This window comes from Cebus imitator, unplaced genomic scaffold (assembly GCF_001604975.1).
Source record: "Cebus imitator isolate Cc_AM_T3 unplaced genomic scaffold, Cebus_imitator-1.0 Scaffold134, whole genome shotgun sequence".
NCBI classification, from domain to species: Eukaryota; Metazoa; Chordata; class Mammalia; order Primates; family Cebidae; genus Cebus; species Cebus imitator.
Window position 1 is genome coordinate 3,977,704 of NW_016107449.1, and position 21,819 is coordinate 3,999,522.

At 38.0% G+C, this 21,819-nt stretch overlaps 1 protein-coding gene across 1 annotated transcript in view; it reads right to left on the reverse strand.

Annotated features, from left to right (window-relative positions):
- XRN2 (5'-3' exoribonuclease 2) overlaps positions 1-21,819 on the reverse strand; it is a 96,039-nt gene that overhangs the window by 57,852 nt on the left and 16,368 nt on the right. The window contains exons 2-15 of the mRNA XM_037743094.1: positions 16,978-17,105; positions 16,783-16,894; positions 14,696-14,807; positions 12,466-12,524; positions 12,300-12,389; positions 11,324-11,396; positions 11,144-11,194; positions 10,522-10,679; positions 9,424-9,498; positions 9,205-9,338; positions 9,051-9,108; positions 8,860-8,967; positions 3,875-3,919; positions 2,102-2,233 (exon numbers count right to left, since the gene is read on the reverse strand). Of these exons, the coding sequence (XP_037599022.1) occupies positions 2,102-2,233; positions 3,875-3,919; positions 8,860-8,967; positions 9,051-9,108; positions 9,205-9,338; positions 9,424-9,498; positions 10,522-10,679; positions 11,144-11,194; positions 11,324-11,396; positions 12,300-12,389; positions 12,466-12,524; positions 14,696-14,807; positions 16,783-16,894; positions 16,978-17,105 (1,335 nt within the window). The remainder of the gene's footprint in view (positions 1-2,101; positions 2,234-3,874; positions 3,920-8,859; positions 8,968-9,050; positions 9,109-9,204; positions 9,339-9,423; positions 9,499-10,521; positions 10,680-11,143; positions 11,195-11,323; positions 11,397-12,299; positions 12,390-12,465; positions 12,525-14,695; positions 14,808-16,782; positions 16,895-16,977; positions 17,106-21,819) is intronic.

Below are 21,819 nucleotides of genomic sequence, written 5' to 3' on the forward strand. Positions count from 1 at the left end.
AAAAAAAAAAAAAAAACCAATAAAAATAAATACAGGAAGGCACTGTTGTACTTGGAAAACAAGGTAGGTATTTTTAGTTAGACAGATCTAAGTCTAAAATTCCAAATTCAACCTTTACTGGGTATGTGGCCTTGAACAATTTATTACTTAAGCTCTGTGAGCCTCATCTTAAAATGGGGATGACACTGTTCTGTTTCCTTACATGTTATTGTAAGGATTAAATGCACCAATACATGTGAAAGATTATTGGCATGCTGCCTCCCTGGTGCATGGTGGTTAACCATTCAGTAAGTAATCACTATTGTTTTCCCACCGAACACTAATCCATTTGGATTAAATTATGAGAGCGACATTCCCATTAACTGTCTATATACAGAGAAGTTGTGTAAAAAGCAAACTTAAACAAAATTAATTCTTGACTAACAAGATATAAACTCAATCTTTAGAAAACAAAAATAATAATATACTTTCTTGAAAAAAAAGCTGTTCACTATTTAATGTTAAATCTCCACTGCTCTGCCTCTACCCACAAAAATATTTTCTGAACATACAAGATTCACAGAAATTCATTCAAATTTCTTGAGCTGTTTTTTAATCAGACAAATTACATATAAGGAAACCACACTGAAGAATAACTAAATATAAAACCACATATATAAGGAAACAGAAGCTATTTATTAAAACACTAAGAATGTTAATCATCAGTAGTCAAGTACCAGAGACTACAACCCAACAGCTCAGAAAAATAAAACAACAGAAATCCCTAACTTTAATGGCTCCCTTTAAATGAACTGGTAATTTGGCTTCATAATTTCCTTAAATTTAGAACATTCTAGGTGAAAATCTCACTCTGCAAAGATTCAAATTCCACATCTCCTCTATATAGAAATAACTGTGGCAGAGGAGTTAATTAAGACAGAATCAAAGAAGCAACCTCATCACCAATCTCCCCATTACTACTCCCCTGGCAAATGTTATCGATCAACAGTCTGGTCCTATGGGCCTAATCCTACAGCTCCTGAAGATAACACTGGAATCCTTCTCGAAGCAACCACAGCGGGCAAAGTTTAAACCTACTTGCCTCCCAAGATTTAAAAAAAAATACCCTATCAACAGAGCATTTGACAACAACAGTCACTGTCAGTTCTGCTCTGCAGGGATGGTAGTCAGTAAAATTTTGAATGATGGTCATCAGCTATTCCTGTTCCAAATGAGCATCAATAGGATAACTAACAGAATAACAATATCCAAGTTTATTCAATTTCCTTGGATATATCATATAAAAAGCGTATGTTCCTTCCTCTACTGTTAGATCAAGGTCTGTGTCCTCAGCCCTGCTACTGTCCCACTGGGTGCTGTGAGAGCTCATGGACTACTTCCACTACAATAGGAAGGTGGTGGACAAAGTACAGCCTTGCAGGATAGGTGGATTTGCTTCTGGAGTTTGCATTACAAAGTTCAAATATGGAAGAATACTACAAGGCAACCAAATGCATACAGTTGCTGAGTTCACAAACAGGGAGCAACCAGAGTTTAAATAGTAAGGGCTACCTTAAGATATTTATTCAGATCTATTCCATCCTGAATTGGAGAGCCAGAGTTTATGCCTAAGGAATACCATTTTGCAAAATACTCACAACTACCCATTGAAGGAAAGGGGAAATAAGGGAATAAAACCCATCCTCCTCCTCTTGCCCCAGCTTTGAGACATATGGATGTCCCCTAACAAGCTTCTAGCACCATCCATCACTCTATTATTTGGAGAAAGGGGAACCAGTGTGTGGTTCATCTGCATTACAAAACATTGCAACCACTTAACTTATTTTTGAGACAGGGTCTCACTCTGTCACCCAGACTGGAGTTAGTGATCTCGTTACATTCAAATGCATCAACAATCCCAAGGGCTTTTCTTTCACATCATTTGGATATTTTTACATTGATAAAGATGGACTTAACATAGTTAAAAATACCTTGAGGCAAAGCAATTAAGAAAACTATAAAACAAAACTCCAGGCTGTGAAAAATTTCATACACACACACCCCTGCAAGAGGTATGTGATATTCAGCACTCTTAAATGCCACATAAAAGTAAGCCACTTACAGAGTTATTCTGCATCCTCATTTCATAGGCTGCTTGTCTCGGATTATTGGCTACTTGAGAACCTGGCGAATTTCTTGAACCCAAGGCATGAGGAGTTAATATTCCAGTAGGAGTGAAAGCTGGTTGATCTCTCTAACATAAATGGAAATGAACATAGACATTAAAATTAAATCACAACGCAGTTAGGTGACAGAAAGAAAAGAGGGCAATGGAATAAAATCCTAACTGTAAGCACTTTACTAAACTCACTAAAAGACCAAATCATCTTCATTAACATCACAAGGTTGTCTACACTTTGATGGTAACTTATACCTTCTGAACAATAGCCTACAATAACTTAACAACTCAGCCCTAAAAGTACATATAATCATTGTCCTGAAACATAAATCTATTCATATCTCATTATGCTAATCCCTATTGCTTATTTACAATTTCAGAAAACATTTAAGACACAATATTAGGCACATAAAAATAATATCAGAATTAAGGTTAAAAAAAAAAAAAAGTTGAGTTTGAGTTATACTTAGGAAATACATTTTTTTTTTCCCCTGAGACGGAGTCTCGCTCTGTTGCCCAGGCTGGAATGCAGTGGTGCGATCTTTACTCACTGCAACCTCTGCCTCCCAGGTTCAAGCCATCCTCTCACCTCAGCCTCCTGAGTAGCTGGAATTACAGGTGCACGCCACCACACCTGGTTAATTGTTGTGGAAACACAACTTTTATTTACCCTTCACCTTGCTAGAATTTAACTCTTTATTTCTAATTAGATATGATTATAGCTAACATAGGATAGTCTTGACTGACTGATAAAAGATACTGACTGAAAGAAAATAATAATGTATCTGTAGAAACCAAATATCCTCCGCCCAGTCTAAATGATTTTGAACCCACTACAACAATAAATAACTCTACGTTTCTCCTTTCTTGTTTCCTGAAATTGCTTCATTCTAACAAAACATAGTAAAAGGCAGTCAGTCCCTAAACTCCACAAGCTTGAAACTCTAACAGGGAAGACAAGAAAACAAGGACTAAAGAAGTTAAATGACTATAAAGCATTATGCAATCAAGTAAGAAAACAAGTATCATAGGTAAGAATCACCAGAGTTAAAGGAAAGGATTGCTCCACCTGTACTATGAGCATAACCAAGAAGGGAGGCCTTGTGGAAAAGGTAAGATGTGAGTGAGCTGCAAAGTCAGAAGTCCATTCAGAGGTGCCAAATGAAGGCAACACTCTTAGTCAGCAGGGACACGGTATATTTAGAAGACAACAGGAGATACGCTGGATGGCTGGAATTCACCAGGTAACAGGAATTCATCAGATGACAATGTACCCTGAACACCAAACTAAGACAGAATTGGATTCTGAAGGGATTAAGGAGTCAGTGGTGCTTTTAGAACAGAGAAACAAGTCTAGTGTGTTGTGTTCTAGAAAGATTAATCTGACAAAGATATAGAAATAAGAGTACAGTAACTTTCAAGAGGATACAGAAGACTGACCATTTTTACTTAAAAAACAATACTTGGCTGCTATAAAACCATTCAAACAGCTAAGTGCCACCCACCTCTCACCACTCAAGTGCATCCCCTTCAGACACCAGAGCCCAGACGACCTTCTTTAAAATCGACACTAGTGTTCTTTCTACAGGTAAAAGGGCAACTGGGTGGACATCTATGTCCCTGACCAAGTCCTACTGGATAAGGAATAAAGCTACTGTAATGAACACATTGTAAAATTATGCTATTACCAATCTCATGAAATTAATCACAACTCACCTTCATTCTCTTTCTTTTTTCTTTCTGTCGTCTTCTAAAACTGTCCTAAAAGTATAAAATCCACATATTCTGTCATATAATTACACAAATATGTCAGAGTTAAGCATTACCAGGAATGATCTGGAAGACAACTTAAGCTTTAAAGGATGACCCCAGAAATCTAGGTACATGATTAAACTAGACAATAAGACTAAATATCCAAAATGCTGCATCAGAACTTTAAAATGGAAGAAAGACTGAATTTAGATACAATTTAGTTGTTCTTCATAATTCTGACCAGAAAGCTTTCGAATCATCTCAGGAAAATGCAAATTATAACAAAGACCCTTGGTTTTATCCTGAAGCAAACAGGCTGTCAAAATGGAGAAGACACAAATAAATTTTTTTTAAAAACCTCAACAATTCTTAAAGTTTAGTTGAATGTAGTTAACAACTAAGGTAACAATTTTTTTAAAAAATCAGCAAGACAATTTAGACTCTGTTACCTAAAAAGGGCTCTTACTCTGTAGAATGCATGACACAATAGAGAAAAGAGAGAAGTGGGAGTCTATGCAAACATAATCCGCCACCCCTGCCAGCTTCCAAAAACATCAATCTAGTGAAAAAAAGGAGGAAATTGAGACGTACGCACGGCTTACTACCGCAGGCCAATTTAATTCACAGGAGAGGGTCCAGCCTACGATGATTCTTTCCCCGCCCCAACTCATTTCCAAAATGCAGCCATGGTTTCAACTGGACAGAATTTTGTGTTTATCTTGTTTAGCCTACTAACTCTGGGCCATTCGCAGGCCTCCCATGCCGATGCCCACGTTTCCCTGGGTATCAAGGAACTGAAATGAGCTAGGGTGCCTGCTGCTGCCATTGCAGCCTAAAACAGGGGCCAATGGGTACCATACTAAAGATCATCCTAGTAGGTGCACTGCCAAGTCATTCCTGCCAACTGCAATATAAGGCCTTGAGGAAATATGAAATTGGTGCTTTCTGCCAGGCAAACAGCTGAATGCTGGATACATAAGTTTCCTACTCTGACATGGAGCTCAGGTGATCAATGGTAGTTGATCTAAGACCTCCTCTGATATAGAAAACACTGATTTATTTAATCAAGTTTCTGTCCCATCTTCAGAGAAACTTCTCTTGCGTAGGTCACCAATGACCTGCAGATTATGAAATCCATCAGTCAGTTTTCAGTCCTTATCTGACTAGGATTCTTTCTTCCCGGGATCACGGTCTTCACTTGGCTTCCAATAGACTACACTCACCTGATATCCTTCCCTCTGCTATGCTCCTCAACTCCCCAACCTTTTAATTCATTTATGCCGGAGGCTGCAAATTTTTTCTATGAAAAATCAGACCTTGGTGATGACCTTGAGCAGTAGGACATAAATAACTCCCACAAGCTTATCGTTCCAGTGATGGAACACTGGGCATAAATGGGTTAATGCTGGTGCTCCTCTGGGCCCAGTACTTGGGACCTCTCCACTTCTCTCTTCCCATGGGAGTCCTCATCAAGTCTCATGGCTTTAAACACCATCTACACGCTGATGACTCCCCAACCAGGGCCTCTCCATACTCAGCATCTTCATTTAATTATCTTAAACTTCACATGTCCAAATCCCCACCCCACCTTTGCACCTCCCAGTCTTTCCATAAGGGTTGCTCAGAACATCTTTCAGTCTTTTGATGCCTTTCCTTCTCTTACACTGTTTTTAACCCAATAGCCAATTTCACTGGTTCTACCTTCAAAACATGTTCAGAATCCAACTGTCTTTGATCACCTCCGCTGCTACTATCCAGGCTCCCTTGGATTACTACAAAAAAAGGCTCCTCACTGGGCTAGGCTCACTGCTTTGACCTTTCCTTCCATACAGTAATTTCAACATGGCAGCTAGAATGATCCTTTTATAGTATGTATCAAACCTTGTCACTTCTCTACTCAAAACCTTACACTGATGCATAATGAAAGCTACAGTCAGTCCTATGATGACCTGTTGGGTCCTACCAGGTTGGGCCCTCCATCTTCTTTCTGATTTCATCTCCTACTGCTGTGCCTTTGCCTCCTCTGCTCCTTCCACACTGGCTCCTTGGTATTCTGTGAACATTCTGGGTATGCTCCTGCCCCAGAGCCTTGGCACTGGTGATTCCCTCTGTCTGCAATGTGCTTCCTACAAACATCTGCAGTGTGCCCCCTCACATCCTTTATGTCTTCAATCAAAGTCAGCTGTCAGTGAGGCCTTTTTCATCACCTTTTCCAGAAGTGTAATGCCCAAGCTCTCCCTTCCCAGATGCCTCCTCGCCTGCTTTAGTTTTCTTGGTGGCAGTTACTGTCTAACATTTAACAAGGTTTACTTAGTTACTGTGTTTATCTTCCAGCTCTTCCAAAACAATGTAAGCTCCATTAGGGCAGGGATTTCTATCTGCTTTTTTGTTTTTTTGGCTGTATCGCTAGCACTCAGAACACCGTCTGGCACGTTGTAAAACATTTAACAAATAATTGCTTAATAAATGAACATTCCCAAGGTAAAAGGCAAACATCAAAGCTCATATAATAAAAAACACCACATTTCTTGCCTAAATGTTCAACTTCAGTAACAATTTTTTTTTTTTTTTTTTTTTTTTTTTTTTTTTTTTTTTTTTTTTTTTTTTTTTTTTTTTTTTTTTTTTTTTTTTTTTTTTTTTTTTTTGAGATGGAGTCTCACTCTGTCACACAGGCTGCATGCAGTGCAGTGGCATGATCTCGGCTCACTGCAGCCTCCATCTCCCAGGTTCAGGCAATTCTCCTGCCTCTGCCTCCAGAACAGCTGGGATTACAGGCACCCACCACCACACCCAGCTAATTTTTGTATTTTTAGTAGAGATGGGGTTTCATCATGTTGGCCAGGCTGGTCTCGAGCTCCTAACCTCAGGTGATCTGCCCGCCTTGGCCTCCCAAAGTGCTGGGATTATAGGATGAACCACCATGAATGGACAGTAACAAATATTAATGTATTCCTTTTCTACCATTTGTTCTCCTGGTCTGTTAAATGCCTATCTCTAAGGGTGGTAGTCACACACAAACAGAAGACCACCTGGGTGGACCTTATGGATCTCTCCTTTTTTTGTGCTATGAACTCCTTTGGAAACCTGTCAAATGCCAGGGACATACTTCCCAGAAAAAATATATATATACCCAGAAACTTTCCTATTGCATTTCTGAGGGTTTCCCCTGATGTCCAATCATGCTGAAGGACACTGTATGACTTCAGGGACACCAACAAAGATCCAAAGCTTTAAAATGCCCTCTCCTGCCAGGTCAGTTGAAAATCATATTAATTAAATCTGTAACACTATGGTATCTACTAAATCCCATACTTCCTCTTCTAATGCCAACTTATGGTGCAGAGTCTGCTAAAGAGACGTTAGAAGGATATTGTAACTCAAGGTTTTTAAACCAAGAGGTACACAGTATGTAGCAGCAGATCAAGGGATGCCACTATAATTGTTGAAAACTTAGTTAAAAATGTCTGTTCCAGTTGAAATCTGATCCTCCAGACAAAGCTAGTTCTATATTTTGAATTCTATATGCAAAACCTCTTGACATCACATAAAAACATTACCAAGTACTGAAGGCTTTTGGTAAGTGCTTACAGTTGGAAAGAATGCTTACAGTCAACTGACTATGTTACATAAGAAGACGCCCAAAGCTCTAAAAATAAGAGATCACTAGCTACAGTATAAAAAGCTGATGAAAACAGAAAATAAGATTCAATAACACATTTCAATGTGTTGGGAGACCATGGAGCAATGTAGCAGTAATAATGTTGTTATCTGCTTAAAATAGCCACATGACTTTTACAAAATCAGTTTCTGAAAAGATTTCCTTACTGTTTCTAAGAAACTATTATCTGCTCATTTTGCCCACTGCTGGCCTCCCTTGCTACACCCTGCAATCACCCTCCAAATACTCTGCCTCCAGGCTGCTGTCCCTCCACTCCTATCAGCTCACCAAGGGGCTCCCAAACCTTGTCCACAGGCAAAGTGCCTGTCCATCTCATTGTGGCCCTCTGAGCAGTACCAATGGCTTCCCTTCTCTTCAGGAATTTCCTTCCACCTCTCTAGAACTGTCTCCTCTTTCTCCTTCAATGTCCATGGTTCCCTAGGCTTCTGTTAAAGGTACTTTTACTCCATTACAAGCTCCCAGGAAGTTCAATTTCATACTCATAATTTCAAGTACCTTTCATCAGTTAATGGTTCTCAAATCTCTTTTCAAAAGACTTCTGCGCTGAGCTTTACACATATTCAAATGCTTAATGAACTTTTCTTTTCTCAGGTGTCCTGTAGCAACTCACATTGAACATCTCCAAAATAAAACCCAATTTCTACTTTGTCCCCACCCCAACCCATTCCACCCCTACTGCTTGCTATCTTAGTAAATGGCACCAGCAAACTCCTAACTGCCCAAGCCAGAACCTGGACTTTGCATGTAAGCACTCACCCATCATATACAATCAATTTTAAAATGCTTTGTTATTTTATTTCCTTTTTCTATTTCAATTTCTTAAGAGATGCAGCTCTCCACAGATCCTACATTCTCCCAACGGTCTGCCCTGGCTTATATAATACAACCCACACTCCCTACATTATAAATTCTTCTTAACCTGTCTTCCTGCTTTCAAAACATGGCAGCCACTAGTTCAATCCCAACAGTCTTCCAGCCTTGGAACTCACATCTGAAATCATATTGATCAGAAATGTGTTTGGATTTATATTCTGATTATGAAGACAGAAAAGAACATTACAATGCAACTTAAACAGGGTACAATACATAGTTCCACACAGCAAGCAACACAACCTTTATAAAATAAAGCACTGACTGCTCATGATTACATTAGTGTTGACACACCATAATGATATAAAAACACACTCAAAGAGATTAAAAGTAATCACAGGATCATCAGAGCCTATTAGAGACAGGAGCAATTTTAGCTACTGCAAGAGAAACACTTTACCTCATCATCCTTTCTTTTTTTAAAAATGCTATCCTCAACTTCACCAACTGCTAACATGATCATCTGTACTCTTTGCAGATTGACATAACCACTTTCTGTAAGGTAACCCTGTAAGTAATAAAATATATGTAAAATGATCTTCTTGTTAAAGCAAATACTTCTGTTTTGAAATTAATCAAGAGTGAACTTACCCCAGTTTTGTGTACCACATTTTTGTATATGTTAACCAAACGGTCAATCGCACCTTCCCTGTCAGCAGAAGACAAACATTATGCGTTAGAACCAGTAGGCACAGTAAAGCCAAGAAGCGTAAAACAGTTTTAAAAAATACACAAATGCACATACCTAATCTCTAATGACGGCAAGTGAGGGAGGAAGTCATTTCCCACAAAGAAGCACATGAAAACCCAATCATCAATGCTCCTTTCAACATCAAATGTGAATGGTAGGCTGGCCATGGTGAGCTCTCTTTCCAAATACTACAACCAAAAAGGAATGCTGCCATTACAGCTATCAAAGGAACCCTGCTTTAGAGTGCTGATTTCGATGACTATTGCTACATACCTCACGAAGAACATTAAGCCGAAGGAAGATAAACTCTCCTTCTGCACAAGGAAGACTATCGGCAAGTTCATCATGCTGCAAGAATAAGAATGAAGATTCATCAAGTCTACTCTAAGCCCAGTAACTTTTTCCAACCAAGCAAATTTTAAGGCTTTTTCTAATGCAAGATCCACTTTAATATCACAAGTATTAAATTTTAAAAAGCTCACCAAACCATTTTAAAATAAAAATTAACCATAAAATCAACCACGCCTAGGCCAGGGGTCAGCAAACCTTTTCTGCAAAGGGCCAGACAGTAAATTATTTTGGCTATTGGGGGACATATATGATCTCTGTCGAACAGCCGTTCATGTTTTGTTTTTAACAACACTTTAAAAATATGAAAAATATTCTTAGCTCACAGGCCAAATCTGTTTGCCCACCAATGACCTATACTCAACCAATGAGTACCCCTTCCCTGTGAACAGATGTGCACAGATACATGATACTGTCTTTGTTGTATTATACATCTGAAATCATACACTATATTTATCTTCTTTTTTCACTTAACAATGTCTTTGAAAGAGGCATCATATTCTTTTTCCCCACTCATAAACTGTATGACTCAAGAGGCACCATATTATCGAGACAGAAGCCCCTTTGAAGGGGACTAGACATAACCAAGTAAACCTAAAATACATAAAGAGTGGGAGTAACTTAAAAGTCTCAAAAAGTTATAGTTTCTGTTAAGAAGAATAACTATTTCAAACAAATAACTTCCACAAACAAATTACAAGCTAAGGGCATTATTATCAATGGGATAATATAGATACAGGCGATGTCAGAAAAAGTGCTACGTAGAAAGGATGAGCGTGTGCATGTTTTGAATGCAGGTTTACTTTAAAGTGCTTTAACATTCACATCTCTGTGAAGGGTAGCAAGCACATAAAAAACTACTCAACCACAATCTTCTCTTTATCCATTTTAAAAACAAGGAAACTTAAATATTTAAGGCTATTTAACTGTATACTTTAAAATGGTTGAAATGGTATTTAATGTCATATACATTTTACAATAGATTTTTTTTCTTAATGAGAACTACCATCTCAATGTTATTACCTTTCCCTTCTTTTCTCTTGGCAAACCTTCACAATCCTTGACTTCATGTCCAAACTGATTACAAAGACCACATGGTTTGGGCTTGTTTGGTTTGAATTCTTCTCTAATAATGGTAAAGTTGGGTTCATGTGTGGCAAGGCCAAGCATAATGAGATCAGCTATCAATTGACAATGAGAAAAACACCGAACAGTGAGTACTCTGAGGATTCTTACCATAACTAAACTACTATGAGATACCAACACAAAGAAGAGCCCAAATCAGCACCCAAATGAGCAGCAAAGCCCCAAAGCCTAACACCTCCTGGCAGTTCCCAGTTAATAGGAAGTCCTCCCAATATGTGGACCTACAACAAAGACGGCCACTAAGGATTAAACACTGGGAAATTTTCTATTTTAAAGGTATGAGGAGTTAAAAGGTTGAAAAATGTAAAATAAAGAAAAAAAATTAAAGATTAGTGATCACAGATTAAACAGCAACTCAATACTAGTTCCCTGCTGAACATAAAATCATCAAGGCAGTTTGGAACTTTCAGGCAGCCATGAATAATCCATTACTGCACACCAACCCATCAACTTGCTATGGTTTAATCCAAGGGAAGCAAATCTCAAAGAAGAAACTTACCATCTGCTCCACATAAACAATGATGAGTATTTGGGTCATGGTCAGGCTGGGCTAAACAAGAGAGAAACACATATTTATATTAACATATGCCACAAGAATATCACTTCATACCAAATATTTTCTATTCAGTGGCCTTTTAAAAATAGAACATATAATCAAATATTGATAAATAAGATTTACCTCTTTGTCTTCTAATGTAATCCATGATTTTATGTTCTCCTTCACCAGGAGCACTAGCATCAGATAAAATAACCTATAAAAAAATTTTACAATTTTTTTTAAGTATACCTGTAATTGAAGTAGTTGCCTCAAACCTAAAACCTAACACTTTTAGCTTATCCCCAATTTTCTATAGGCACAAAAATCAAAAGAATTATATGTCTCAAGAAAAACTGAGATAGTGTTATGGGAAATTTTTCTGAATAAGGGGTGTGTGTGTGTGTGTATGTAAAACTGAAATAGTGTTATGGGAAAATTTTCTAAATAAGGTAGGGGTGAGTGTGTGTGTGTGTGTGTGCATGTGTATGTCTTCAAAACGACTTCATTGATTAACTTACTACATGGAATGGAAAAGAATGAAATGTCTGGGTCAGACCTAGCCGTCAGAAAAACTGATCATTCACAAGTTCCTTCTGTTTTCACTACTATGCAAGGATATCGCGCTGAACCATATATACCCCAATAATCAATAACAGATATCTATTAAATATAATTTACCATTTCTAATTAATAGGAAAGCCAGCTAATGGACCTAAAATTACATACAAGTTCATTTAAATATTACTTAAATATTTGGGAACACAGCCATTTAAGGCAGCCCCATAATTTACTAATCTTGCTGTATTTTGATATGTAATAACGGAAATTTCCATTTAAAAATTACTTTTCTATATATGTTTTTAAAATTATGAATCCCATTTTATGGCTTCATAGTGATACAAGAGGACAAAACTGGCTTTAAAATAAAATTCAGTTATCTAAAACCTAACCATGCAAGGGTACCCCATCTCCAATAACCCTGGAAGCTTTTCTTTCCTCTGACAGTCAACTAACATTTTATGGGGCAGGGCAGAAAGATAAATAATGTCAGTCATATCGAAGTACAGCCTCAAATGATCACCCTAATCATTCTGAAGTATCAAAATGTGAAACTTACTGTCAAATTTTTCCACCCAGGGTCATTATTTAAACGATCAGCTATGTAATAGCGAAGGCATTTAGCAAGATTGTCCATGAATTCAGTTCCCTAAAATGACAGAAAGAAATAAATTAACCTATCATTTAAGAGTTAGCAATAGCTAGCAAAGTATGAGGCTACTTACTGGTGTAATACAGTTGCTGTCAAATCTTTCTTTTATTTCTTCTGGAGGAAGAAAGCCACCTAGAGAAAAGAGGCAATGTTTTGTTCTCCCCATAAAGAGTGGGGTAAATTATTCAATATTAAGCCAGAACAACAAAAACAAAAAGTTCAAATACAAAAGAAAGTAAAGTCCTTTGCAAGGAACACATGTGGGAAAAAAAAAGTAAAGTCTTGTCATCTGAGGAACAATGTTCCCCCACTAGGAAGAAATTAAGATGCCATCTCTAAAATTTAAATTATTAGGCCAGCGCGGTGGCTCAAGCCTGTAATCCCAGCACTGGGGGAGGCCGAGGCGGGCGGATCGCGAGGTCAAGAGATCGAGACCATCCTGGTCAACATGGTGAAACCCCGTCTCTACTAAAAATACAAAAAATTAGCTGGGCATGGTGGCACGTGCCTGTAATCCCAGCTACTCAGGAGGCTGAGGCAGGAGAATTGCCTGAACCCAGGAGGCAGAGGTTGCGGTGAGCCGAGATCGCGCCATTGCACTCCAGCCTGGGTAACAAGAGCGAAACTCCGTCTCAAAAAAAAAAAAAATGAAAATAAATAAAATAAAATAAAATAAAATTTAAATTATTATTATTTGAAACAGAGTCTTATTTTGTCACCCACGCTGGAGTGCAATAGTGCAATCTTGGCTCACTGCAACCTCTGCCTTCCCGGGTTCAAGCAATTCTCCAGTCCCAGCCTCCCGAGACGCTAGGTTACAGGTGCCTGCCACCATGCCTAGCTAATTTTTGTGTTTTTAGTAGAGATGGGGTTTCGTCATGTTGGCCAGGCTGGTCTCAAACTCCTGACCTCCAGTGATCCACCCTCCTCAGCCTCCCAAAGTGCTGGGATTACAGGAGTAAGCCACCACATTCGGCCTTTTAAATTATGTTTTAAAGACTGTAAAGTAATACATGGTACACAAAAGATACTATATTGTTACATAAAAATTATGAAGTTCTACACTCTGCAAGAGGATAATACACACACACACACACACACACACACACACACACACACACGTACGTTAGGAGCCATATTTTTTATAACAGTTCCTAAAATAAAGGTGCCTCAGAAAAATGAAATTTAAAATGCCAAGTTCATCACAGATTTGCAGGATAAGAAATACAATCATCAGGTAGAGGAATACAAAAGTCCCATTTTTTCCTCTATATCACTATTAGCTGCTTCTCAAGAAACAAATATATTTCATCACATCTTCAAAAAAGAAGACATTCTTAAAATCAGAAACACTGTTATAAATACAAACAATTTTTAGAGTCTTAATTACAAGATGAAGCTAAAAGAACTATATATGTGTACACTTCCAGCAAAATTAAAGTAATATAAAATTTACTGTATTACAGGCCTGAGCTGACTATACTATGGCAACTTTTTTCAACTGCAGAGTGTAATTATCTGGAGCCAAGACATTATGGCTTTTCTGGTCTATTATTCACCCTTACATAGCAGAACACCAAACAAACCACCCTGTTACAACCATACCCTAACTCACACACAGGTGTGGTAGCAGAGAACCAGTCCCAACTGGCATCAACACTCCCTGACCTGCCTTTCTGAGGCTTAGTTCCTACCCATGTAGTCACCAAGAATTTTAAGGTTTTGGGAAATTGCAAAAATGACGACAACCCACCCCAACCTCTCCAAACTTGAAGGAATCCTGAGTACCGTGCCTGCTCCATCAACCTATATTGAAAGTATGCAAATGACTTGGCAACAGTCTGTAAATGTGGATCGAATCATCTTTGGCTTCCCCAGATATCCTCTGAGTTTCAAAAAGCAAGCAAGCCAAAGCTGGTTTGAGGAAAATGTTTACAGAACTATAGCTTTCTGACAACTGCCACAGAGAAAAGTAGTAAAAACTACTTAGTGTGTTTCTATTTTACAGAGACATAAAAGTTTGTTAAAGAGCTGCACTGGCCCTGAAAGGGGCTGACAATCTGCACTCTCCACCAGAATGCCCTATTCCCAAGGTTCACTTTTACTAGAGAGTTTGAAAATAAACAAGCCTATTAAGCCTATTGGTGGGATTTCATGAAAGACTTTTCCTCAACAGTGAATACTGGATATTCTGGGATCTTCATTAAATTTAAAGCTTACCTATTTGTAAGAAAAAGTTGCCACCACCACCCCCATTCTGCACACCTTACAAAAAATCCAACTTCAAGATGCATATTCTTTACCTTTTGCCAATATTTCTTCCCTGACTCGCTGCTTCTCAACTGCTGCTTCCATTCCTTCTTTTGATGCTCTGAACCTCCTTGAACGCTGCTGGTTCATTTTAGCACGTGGTGCCTGAAAACATATTTCATATTCCGCATGAAATATGGAATATGTGAATTTGTGAATATTTTGGAATGTGAATATTCTAAAATATTCACAAATAAATCTGAACATTATTTTGAATCAGTTGTTCTTATAAAAGTAGTACACTAAAATGAAAGAAAGGTAATTAATGTGTCTAATAATCCTTTCATGACAGATACCAGATCCCGATAACTTAAATTTGGACCAAGAACCTAAAAGCTGAGCTCAATCAGGTCAATGAGAGCCATGTCAAATGGACAAACATCCTATGAAGCCCTAGCACTTGTACTGCAAGGACTCCCAGTCTAACACCAGTTCCTCTGCGTTAGGGTACTCCTAGAAGGAAAGCTCACTTTACTTACAGACCCAGAGAGCACTTGATGAGCAGTTACTACTGAACTAAGATCAGAAAGACCCTCTTTATGTCCACATCTAAAAGGAAGAATAGTCTCCAATGGGATCCACAATGTCTCATGAAAGCAACAGAAAACTATTTATCTGCAGAATCTCTGTGCACTTCTATTTCCCACAAAAAGGTTTATAATTATCACTCTGTCTTTTCAATAAGGCATAGCAGTTAGAAAAGGAACAATGCTTTAACCAAAAGTTCAATCACTCTAACCAAATGCAATTTCACTAGAATAGCCCAAATAAAGTAAACTGGATTGTACGATTTTGGAAGTTACTCAACTGAGTTTTGAGGTTGGAAGAAACTGGAATATCCTGTTTACATCTAAATGTAAGTTACCTAATATTCTCTTTAAACAGTTCCCTTTTCTGTAGAATGAGACCATCTAATGCAGCCCTCTCAAGTACCAAGTTCTACATCTACATATACATATAAACAAAAAAAAAGTGTGGATAAACATGTACATGCACATATGCATATAAATGTGTACATATTTTATACTTGATGCAACAGAAAGAGCACACTGGAGTAAAGCTAAAAATTTTCTTCAAAAAACATTAGCTGAACATAAATTGAAATGTGCTCTAAACAAGACATATTCCTGTTCTTTTTACTCTTTACTCCATTTTAACTGCAACATAGCAAGTTATCAGGTGGCTACGATTTTTCACTGAGTAAAAGGAATCTCACAGAAAAGTTAATCTTGAATTCCAAGTTCTCTGGATTTCCAAAATCATTTCATTAGCCACTAGGACATACTAAAATTAAAAGAAATAATCTACCTGCACATAGCTAAATAAATTTAGAGTTGTATCTTACCTTAATTTTCCTTACACCCCTGATAGTTTCCTGATCATTTATAAAAGGAGCTACTTGGTATTATTATCATAGGTCAGTAACTTACTCCTCTCAAATCATTTTCATGACTACCCACTGCCTATAGGATACAATCCAAACTCCAGATGGTGGCATATAAGCCTTTCTCAAGCTTTTGCTATACTTCCCTTCTCAATTCAAACCACCTGTAGTTCCCAAAATGTGTCAGTGTGGTCAAAGGCATGAAAAGTATGTTTACCTGCCACATTTGAGAAATCTGGACAGTCCTCCCTCCCCAAACCCTGTCCCATCGATCCACCACCACCATCCCCCAATCTCCCAATTATTCTTCATTGTTAAAGAAATAGAACAAAAGTCGCCTCTTCTCTATTTCCTTAACTTCCTTAGTAGCACTGACTTTCTCTTCCCTCAACACCCTGAATGTATTATCTAGTGCTCATAATGCCTAGAAATAACGAAGCTCACTCATGTATCGATGCCTCCCCCACTAAGCCAAAAGTTCAAAACCAAGGGCAGTCACCAACATCCCCAGTATTTCACTGTACTGAGCACAAAATAAGCACACATAAAAATCTGAATGAATGACTGAAGGATGAGGCTTTCTATCTCAAGTTCACCACTGTCAACGTTTTTCATTATTTAGCTGACTCTCCTAGACACTGGGAACACAGCAAAAACCAGAATGGAGGCTTCTAAGTTAATTATTTTAGCACTTACCACTCCATCTATTGCCATGTAGAGAAGTCGTCTTGGTCTTACAATACTGAAAAGTCTGTCAATGTACTCAAAAATTGCAACCATCATTTCATCTTCATTTTTTGGTGCTGGTCTATAAGGACAAGCAAACAATGTAATATAATATAGTATTTCCTCTGTGATTTGCTATATCAGTGACAAAAACAGGTTACGTACTTGTCTTCAGGATGAGTACAGGGATGGATGATTCCATTCATATCCAAATACAGATTATCAAACTCCACATCATTTGGATTAGGTTTACTGGCATCAACTGGAATCTTTACACCATTGCATTCTTTTGGCTATGAGGAAGTGATAATAGTAGTTTGATTGTTCAAGTCTAAAAATGACAGATCTTAGGCTCAGTATGAACTTGTGTTTTATTACTGAACTGGAAATAAAACACTTCAAGTAACCTTTAAACTATAAGAAGTTATTTTATTCCTTAAAGCAAACTGAAGCAGATATTTTATCTGTAGGAAGTGGATGGCTTCTAACACAAGTTATTTTTAACAATGTAGGAGATGTTTAGAAAATTCCCAAATCATTCAGGTTGTCCAAGTGAGAGATCATGGGAGTCATCTTAAAATTCATTTCCCTCACCACCCACATCAGTTAGTCCTGTCAAGGTAACGTAAAAAAAAGCTTATCTACTTCATCTCCTTTCATTCCCACCACCATGAACAACAAGAAATTACCATCTCTAACCTAAAAGAGCATAAAAACCTTAATCTAGACTGCCCCACCTCTAGACTCTCTGTTCTTCAGCTCACTCTCTGCAGTATCAAGAGTTCTCTTTCTAAAACATAAAAGTGTGCCTCTTAATCTTACCAAATTTTTCCAATTTGGTAAGATTCTCACAGCAGGTGTTGACCAATGAGCTTGGACCTTTCCCAATCTCCTATCCTGCAATACTATTGTTATGGCCCACTCACTCTCTTTTAAGTTCCTGGAAAATGCCTTTTGATTTCTCAATATCTTCACATGATGCTTCTTTCAGAATGCCTTCTTCCTCCCTTGTCAACACCCACTTCCTGAAATCCTATTAATTTCCAGGTCTAGACTGAGATCAAATGTCACTCACTTTATAACACCTTGTACGTATCTTCCAAGAAATTAATTGTTCCCTCTGAATTTCTTCATAATTTTGCTTTTCACTTGTAGCATTTCCACTGTTTCACAATTAATTTGTCAATCTACCCCAGCTACACTGAGTTCTTCAAAAGGGCTTACTCACTGCCAGCGATACTCAATTAGTGTTTTTGTAAATGTTACTATCTTTGTTTTTCTCTTACAGTGCTTCAGCAAAAGATTAAGACTATGAGATCTAATTTTTATTATTAACAGTAAAAGTCACTTAAAAAATAAGTTCCCCAAACACATACAAAGCATCACTTGTAACAGCAAAAACTGTAAGCAATTTAAAAGCCTATCATGTACATACTACATCAAGGATGAACCTCAAAAACATTATGTTAAGTAAAAAAAGCCAGTCATAAAGTACCACTAGTATATAATCCCAATTATATGAAAAGTCTAAAATAGACACGTTTGCAAATACAGAAAGTAGACTAATGGTTGCTTCAGGTAAAGGTGGAGAGAGGGGAGGGAGATGGGTGGCAACTGCTAATTACTTTTGAGAATAAAGACGTTCTAAAATCAGATAATAGTGATGACTGCACAACTCTTTAAATATACTAAAAACCACTGAATCATATACTTTCTGCAGGTCAATTTCATGAGATACAAATTACATCTCAACAAAGCTGTTAGAAAAAGAAATAAAAATTTAAAATCAAGCATGGTGGTATGTGCTAGTAGTCCCAGCTACTTTAAGAGGCTGAGGTGGGAGGACTGCCTGAGACCAGCAGTTCAAGGCTGCCGTGAGCTATGGTCACACCACTGTACACCAGCCTGGGCAACAGAATAAGATCTCAGCTCTCAAACAAATATTAACAGATCAACTTAATTAGAGGAGAGGAAAAAAGCCCATCAGGAAAAGAATAAACTCATATTATAACATCCACATACTTACTTGCAAGATGCAAGTGAGATTGGAAGCGCTAGAGCTAGATGGTCACAAATATACTGCCAAGCCAAAAAAATAAGAACATATACAGTATACCATTTACAGAAAGTTATGAATAGATAAGAAAGCATTCAATATTGTTCAGGGGTGAATACATATGCAATGAAAGGATGGTGAAAAGCAAAGGAATGATAAACACCAACTTCAGGATACTGCCTTTTGAGAAGGAATCAAGGGAATGCGACTGGGCTTCAAGTTGCATTTAGAATTGCAGGGAAAGAATAACAAAAAGGATTTAAGGCAGAACAAAGAAGCGATTAGACAATGTTCTGTACATATATGCTGCAAATTAAGAAAAAAAGGCTTGATCAGAAGCAGTGAGTGGAATAAGTGGTAAAGAAGAAAGCAGGTCAATTCTTGGGTGTGGGGGGGTGAGAGTCTATAGAAAAAGATGTGATGACCCCAAAATTAAAACAAATTCTATGATGGCAAGAGGCTCTCTGCCTCTCCATTTAACTCTATACCCCAAAGTCCACATCTACCATCATCCTGTCCAAGCGGCCACCACACTCAGAAAAATCAAAACTCATTCTTTGTGCCCCCCAGGACAGTAAATATTTCACACCTGCTGGCCATATAATCTCAGCTACAACTAGTATCTGGAACATGGCTGTACTCCAATAAAACCTGACTCACAAAAACAGGACATCACTAGCAGACTAATCCCCACCCTGGTGCCTAGCACAAGAAAAGGCACAGCTCTTCATATGGAGTGTAGCTACAGGAGAATTTCTACTTCCACTGCTTAGAAAAAAATCAAGTGGATCCTAATTTTGAGAAAAGGGCTCCAGGTATTCCCAATAAGAAAACTGAATTCCCCTCGGGCATACTGTAGACATGTCCAACACTTATTATATAACTTCAGAATTCCTTTCATCAAGAGAAGATTTTGATGCTCAACAAAGGAACTCACTCAAGAACCTTGTCCAATGATATACCAACATGTTTCCTCTTCAGTTAAAGAGAGATCCTTAATCAAAGGACAGCTAAAAGGAGAACCACTCTGAACCCTAAAACCAGTGTATTTCAAGTAATGACTTCCAATTATTTTTTGGATTTCCCAGGTAACAGACTGAGAACATACCGCAGTCTTCCATTTCTACCCCAAGACCACATGAAAGACCAAACGAACAAACAAATCTACTGTATAACTATGATGGAAAACCACAAGCAGAACTTCTGTGGCTGAGAAGTGATGAGGGATGGCTCAAATATGGGGAACCAATAGCCCTAACTAAAGATGAGTGCAGTACCTCCAACATGTGAGAAGAGACAGGCTGCCAACAGTGGGCTAACACAAGAGGGCTCCAGGCCCAGAGAGGAGACTCAAGGGACAGCTTCAGGATGATCCATCACCACCAGTCACAGGAACAGCCAGGTGGGCCAACTCCTGCCCTCTCCTCTCCCTTCATCCACGCAGGTTCCATATGAGCCAGGCAACTTGAGAAAGGAGCTCCCATACAATGTGAGAGCTTGGTTTAGAAAGGCAGTGCAGTGCCCTGGCTGAGTAGCAATTCCCGGGAAGGAACAGAGAGCACTGGCAGTCAAGGGAACTCTGCCTAGCAGGAAGCCTGCTCCTTCGTGACATCATGGATAATGGAAGGGGTATATCTATTCCAAACAGGCAGTCGGGATTTCATTCTATTTGTTGCATGGCAATGCCAAGAAATCAAGATAAAGAAGGTAGTTAAAGATGTAAATATAATATAAATATACAAAGTGATGTCTGTATAAAAATACATTACGCAGGTTTTGAAGTAAATCCCTAAAATGAATTTCATGCCAACCTACTGTTCCAGTCAACCTTATAAGGGGAAACCACTACCAATAGCTCAGTAGCTGCATTATTTTTGTTTAAACCTACAAAGGATTTAACAGCAGCATTAGAAAAACCATGAATCATGTCTGACGTTCCAGGGCAATAGGAGTATCCCACTGATGGAAGTCATATCCCAAACCATACAACTCAGTTTTAGATTTCCCTTAAAGCAGCTTGGAACTATGAAAAGAAATTCAAAACATGGGTGATACTTTAGAGATTAATGGCCAAAGGGCTAATGAAAAATTTAAAGTAGACTATTTTGCTTAAAAATTCAACCTATAAGATATTTTAACGCTGTGGGTGTTTTGTATTTTTTCAAGTTGTACATGTGTTAGATCTTCATTTTTATATGTTATTATATAATGTTAGTGAATGAGAAGTAATAATTACCAGTAATATTTATGGAGCACTTAACATGATAAGCACTGTTACAAGGGTTTTTACTCATGGATTATTCCATTCTATCCTCACAACAACCTTGTGAGGTCTGGAGTATCCCACTTACAATTGAGAACACAAATGCTCAGAGAGGTTAAGTGGCTTTTCCAAAGTTACACTATTGCCAGGTTCAGGAACTAGGATTTAAAACCATGACTCAGAGCTGGTACCCTAATGAGTATGTTAGACAAATTAATTGTTAATTTCACTAGATTGAAAGTGATGTGTGCCGAGGTCTACAGCAAGTACTACAGAGGCTACAAAATAGGCAAGGTGTATGAAATTGATTATCATTGCCTACATAAAATCTTATTAGAAGATTTTATTCCAACATGACAGCAGGAAGAGCTTCAATAACCTGTTCCCAGCGAAACTGGTAAATATTACTTTTAAAACAAAAACATTTAAAGCCTTTGGAAATGATCCTGAGGGCAAACAGCAAGGAAATCAAGAAAATCTGTAAAAATTTTGGAATCAAATTCATTTGCAAAAGTGCACAGTAATTTTTTTTTTAAAGGTGTTCTCAAGAACAGTGAAAGCAGGGTGAGGCCCACTGTGGCTCATGCCTGTAATCAGCATTTTGGGGGACTGAAGTGGGAAAATCACTTGCACCCAGGAGTTCAAGGCCAGTATGGGCAACACAGAGAGACCTAACTCTTAAAAAAAA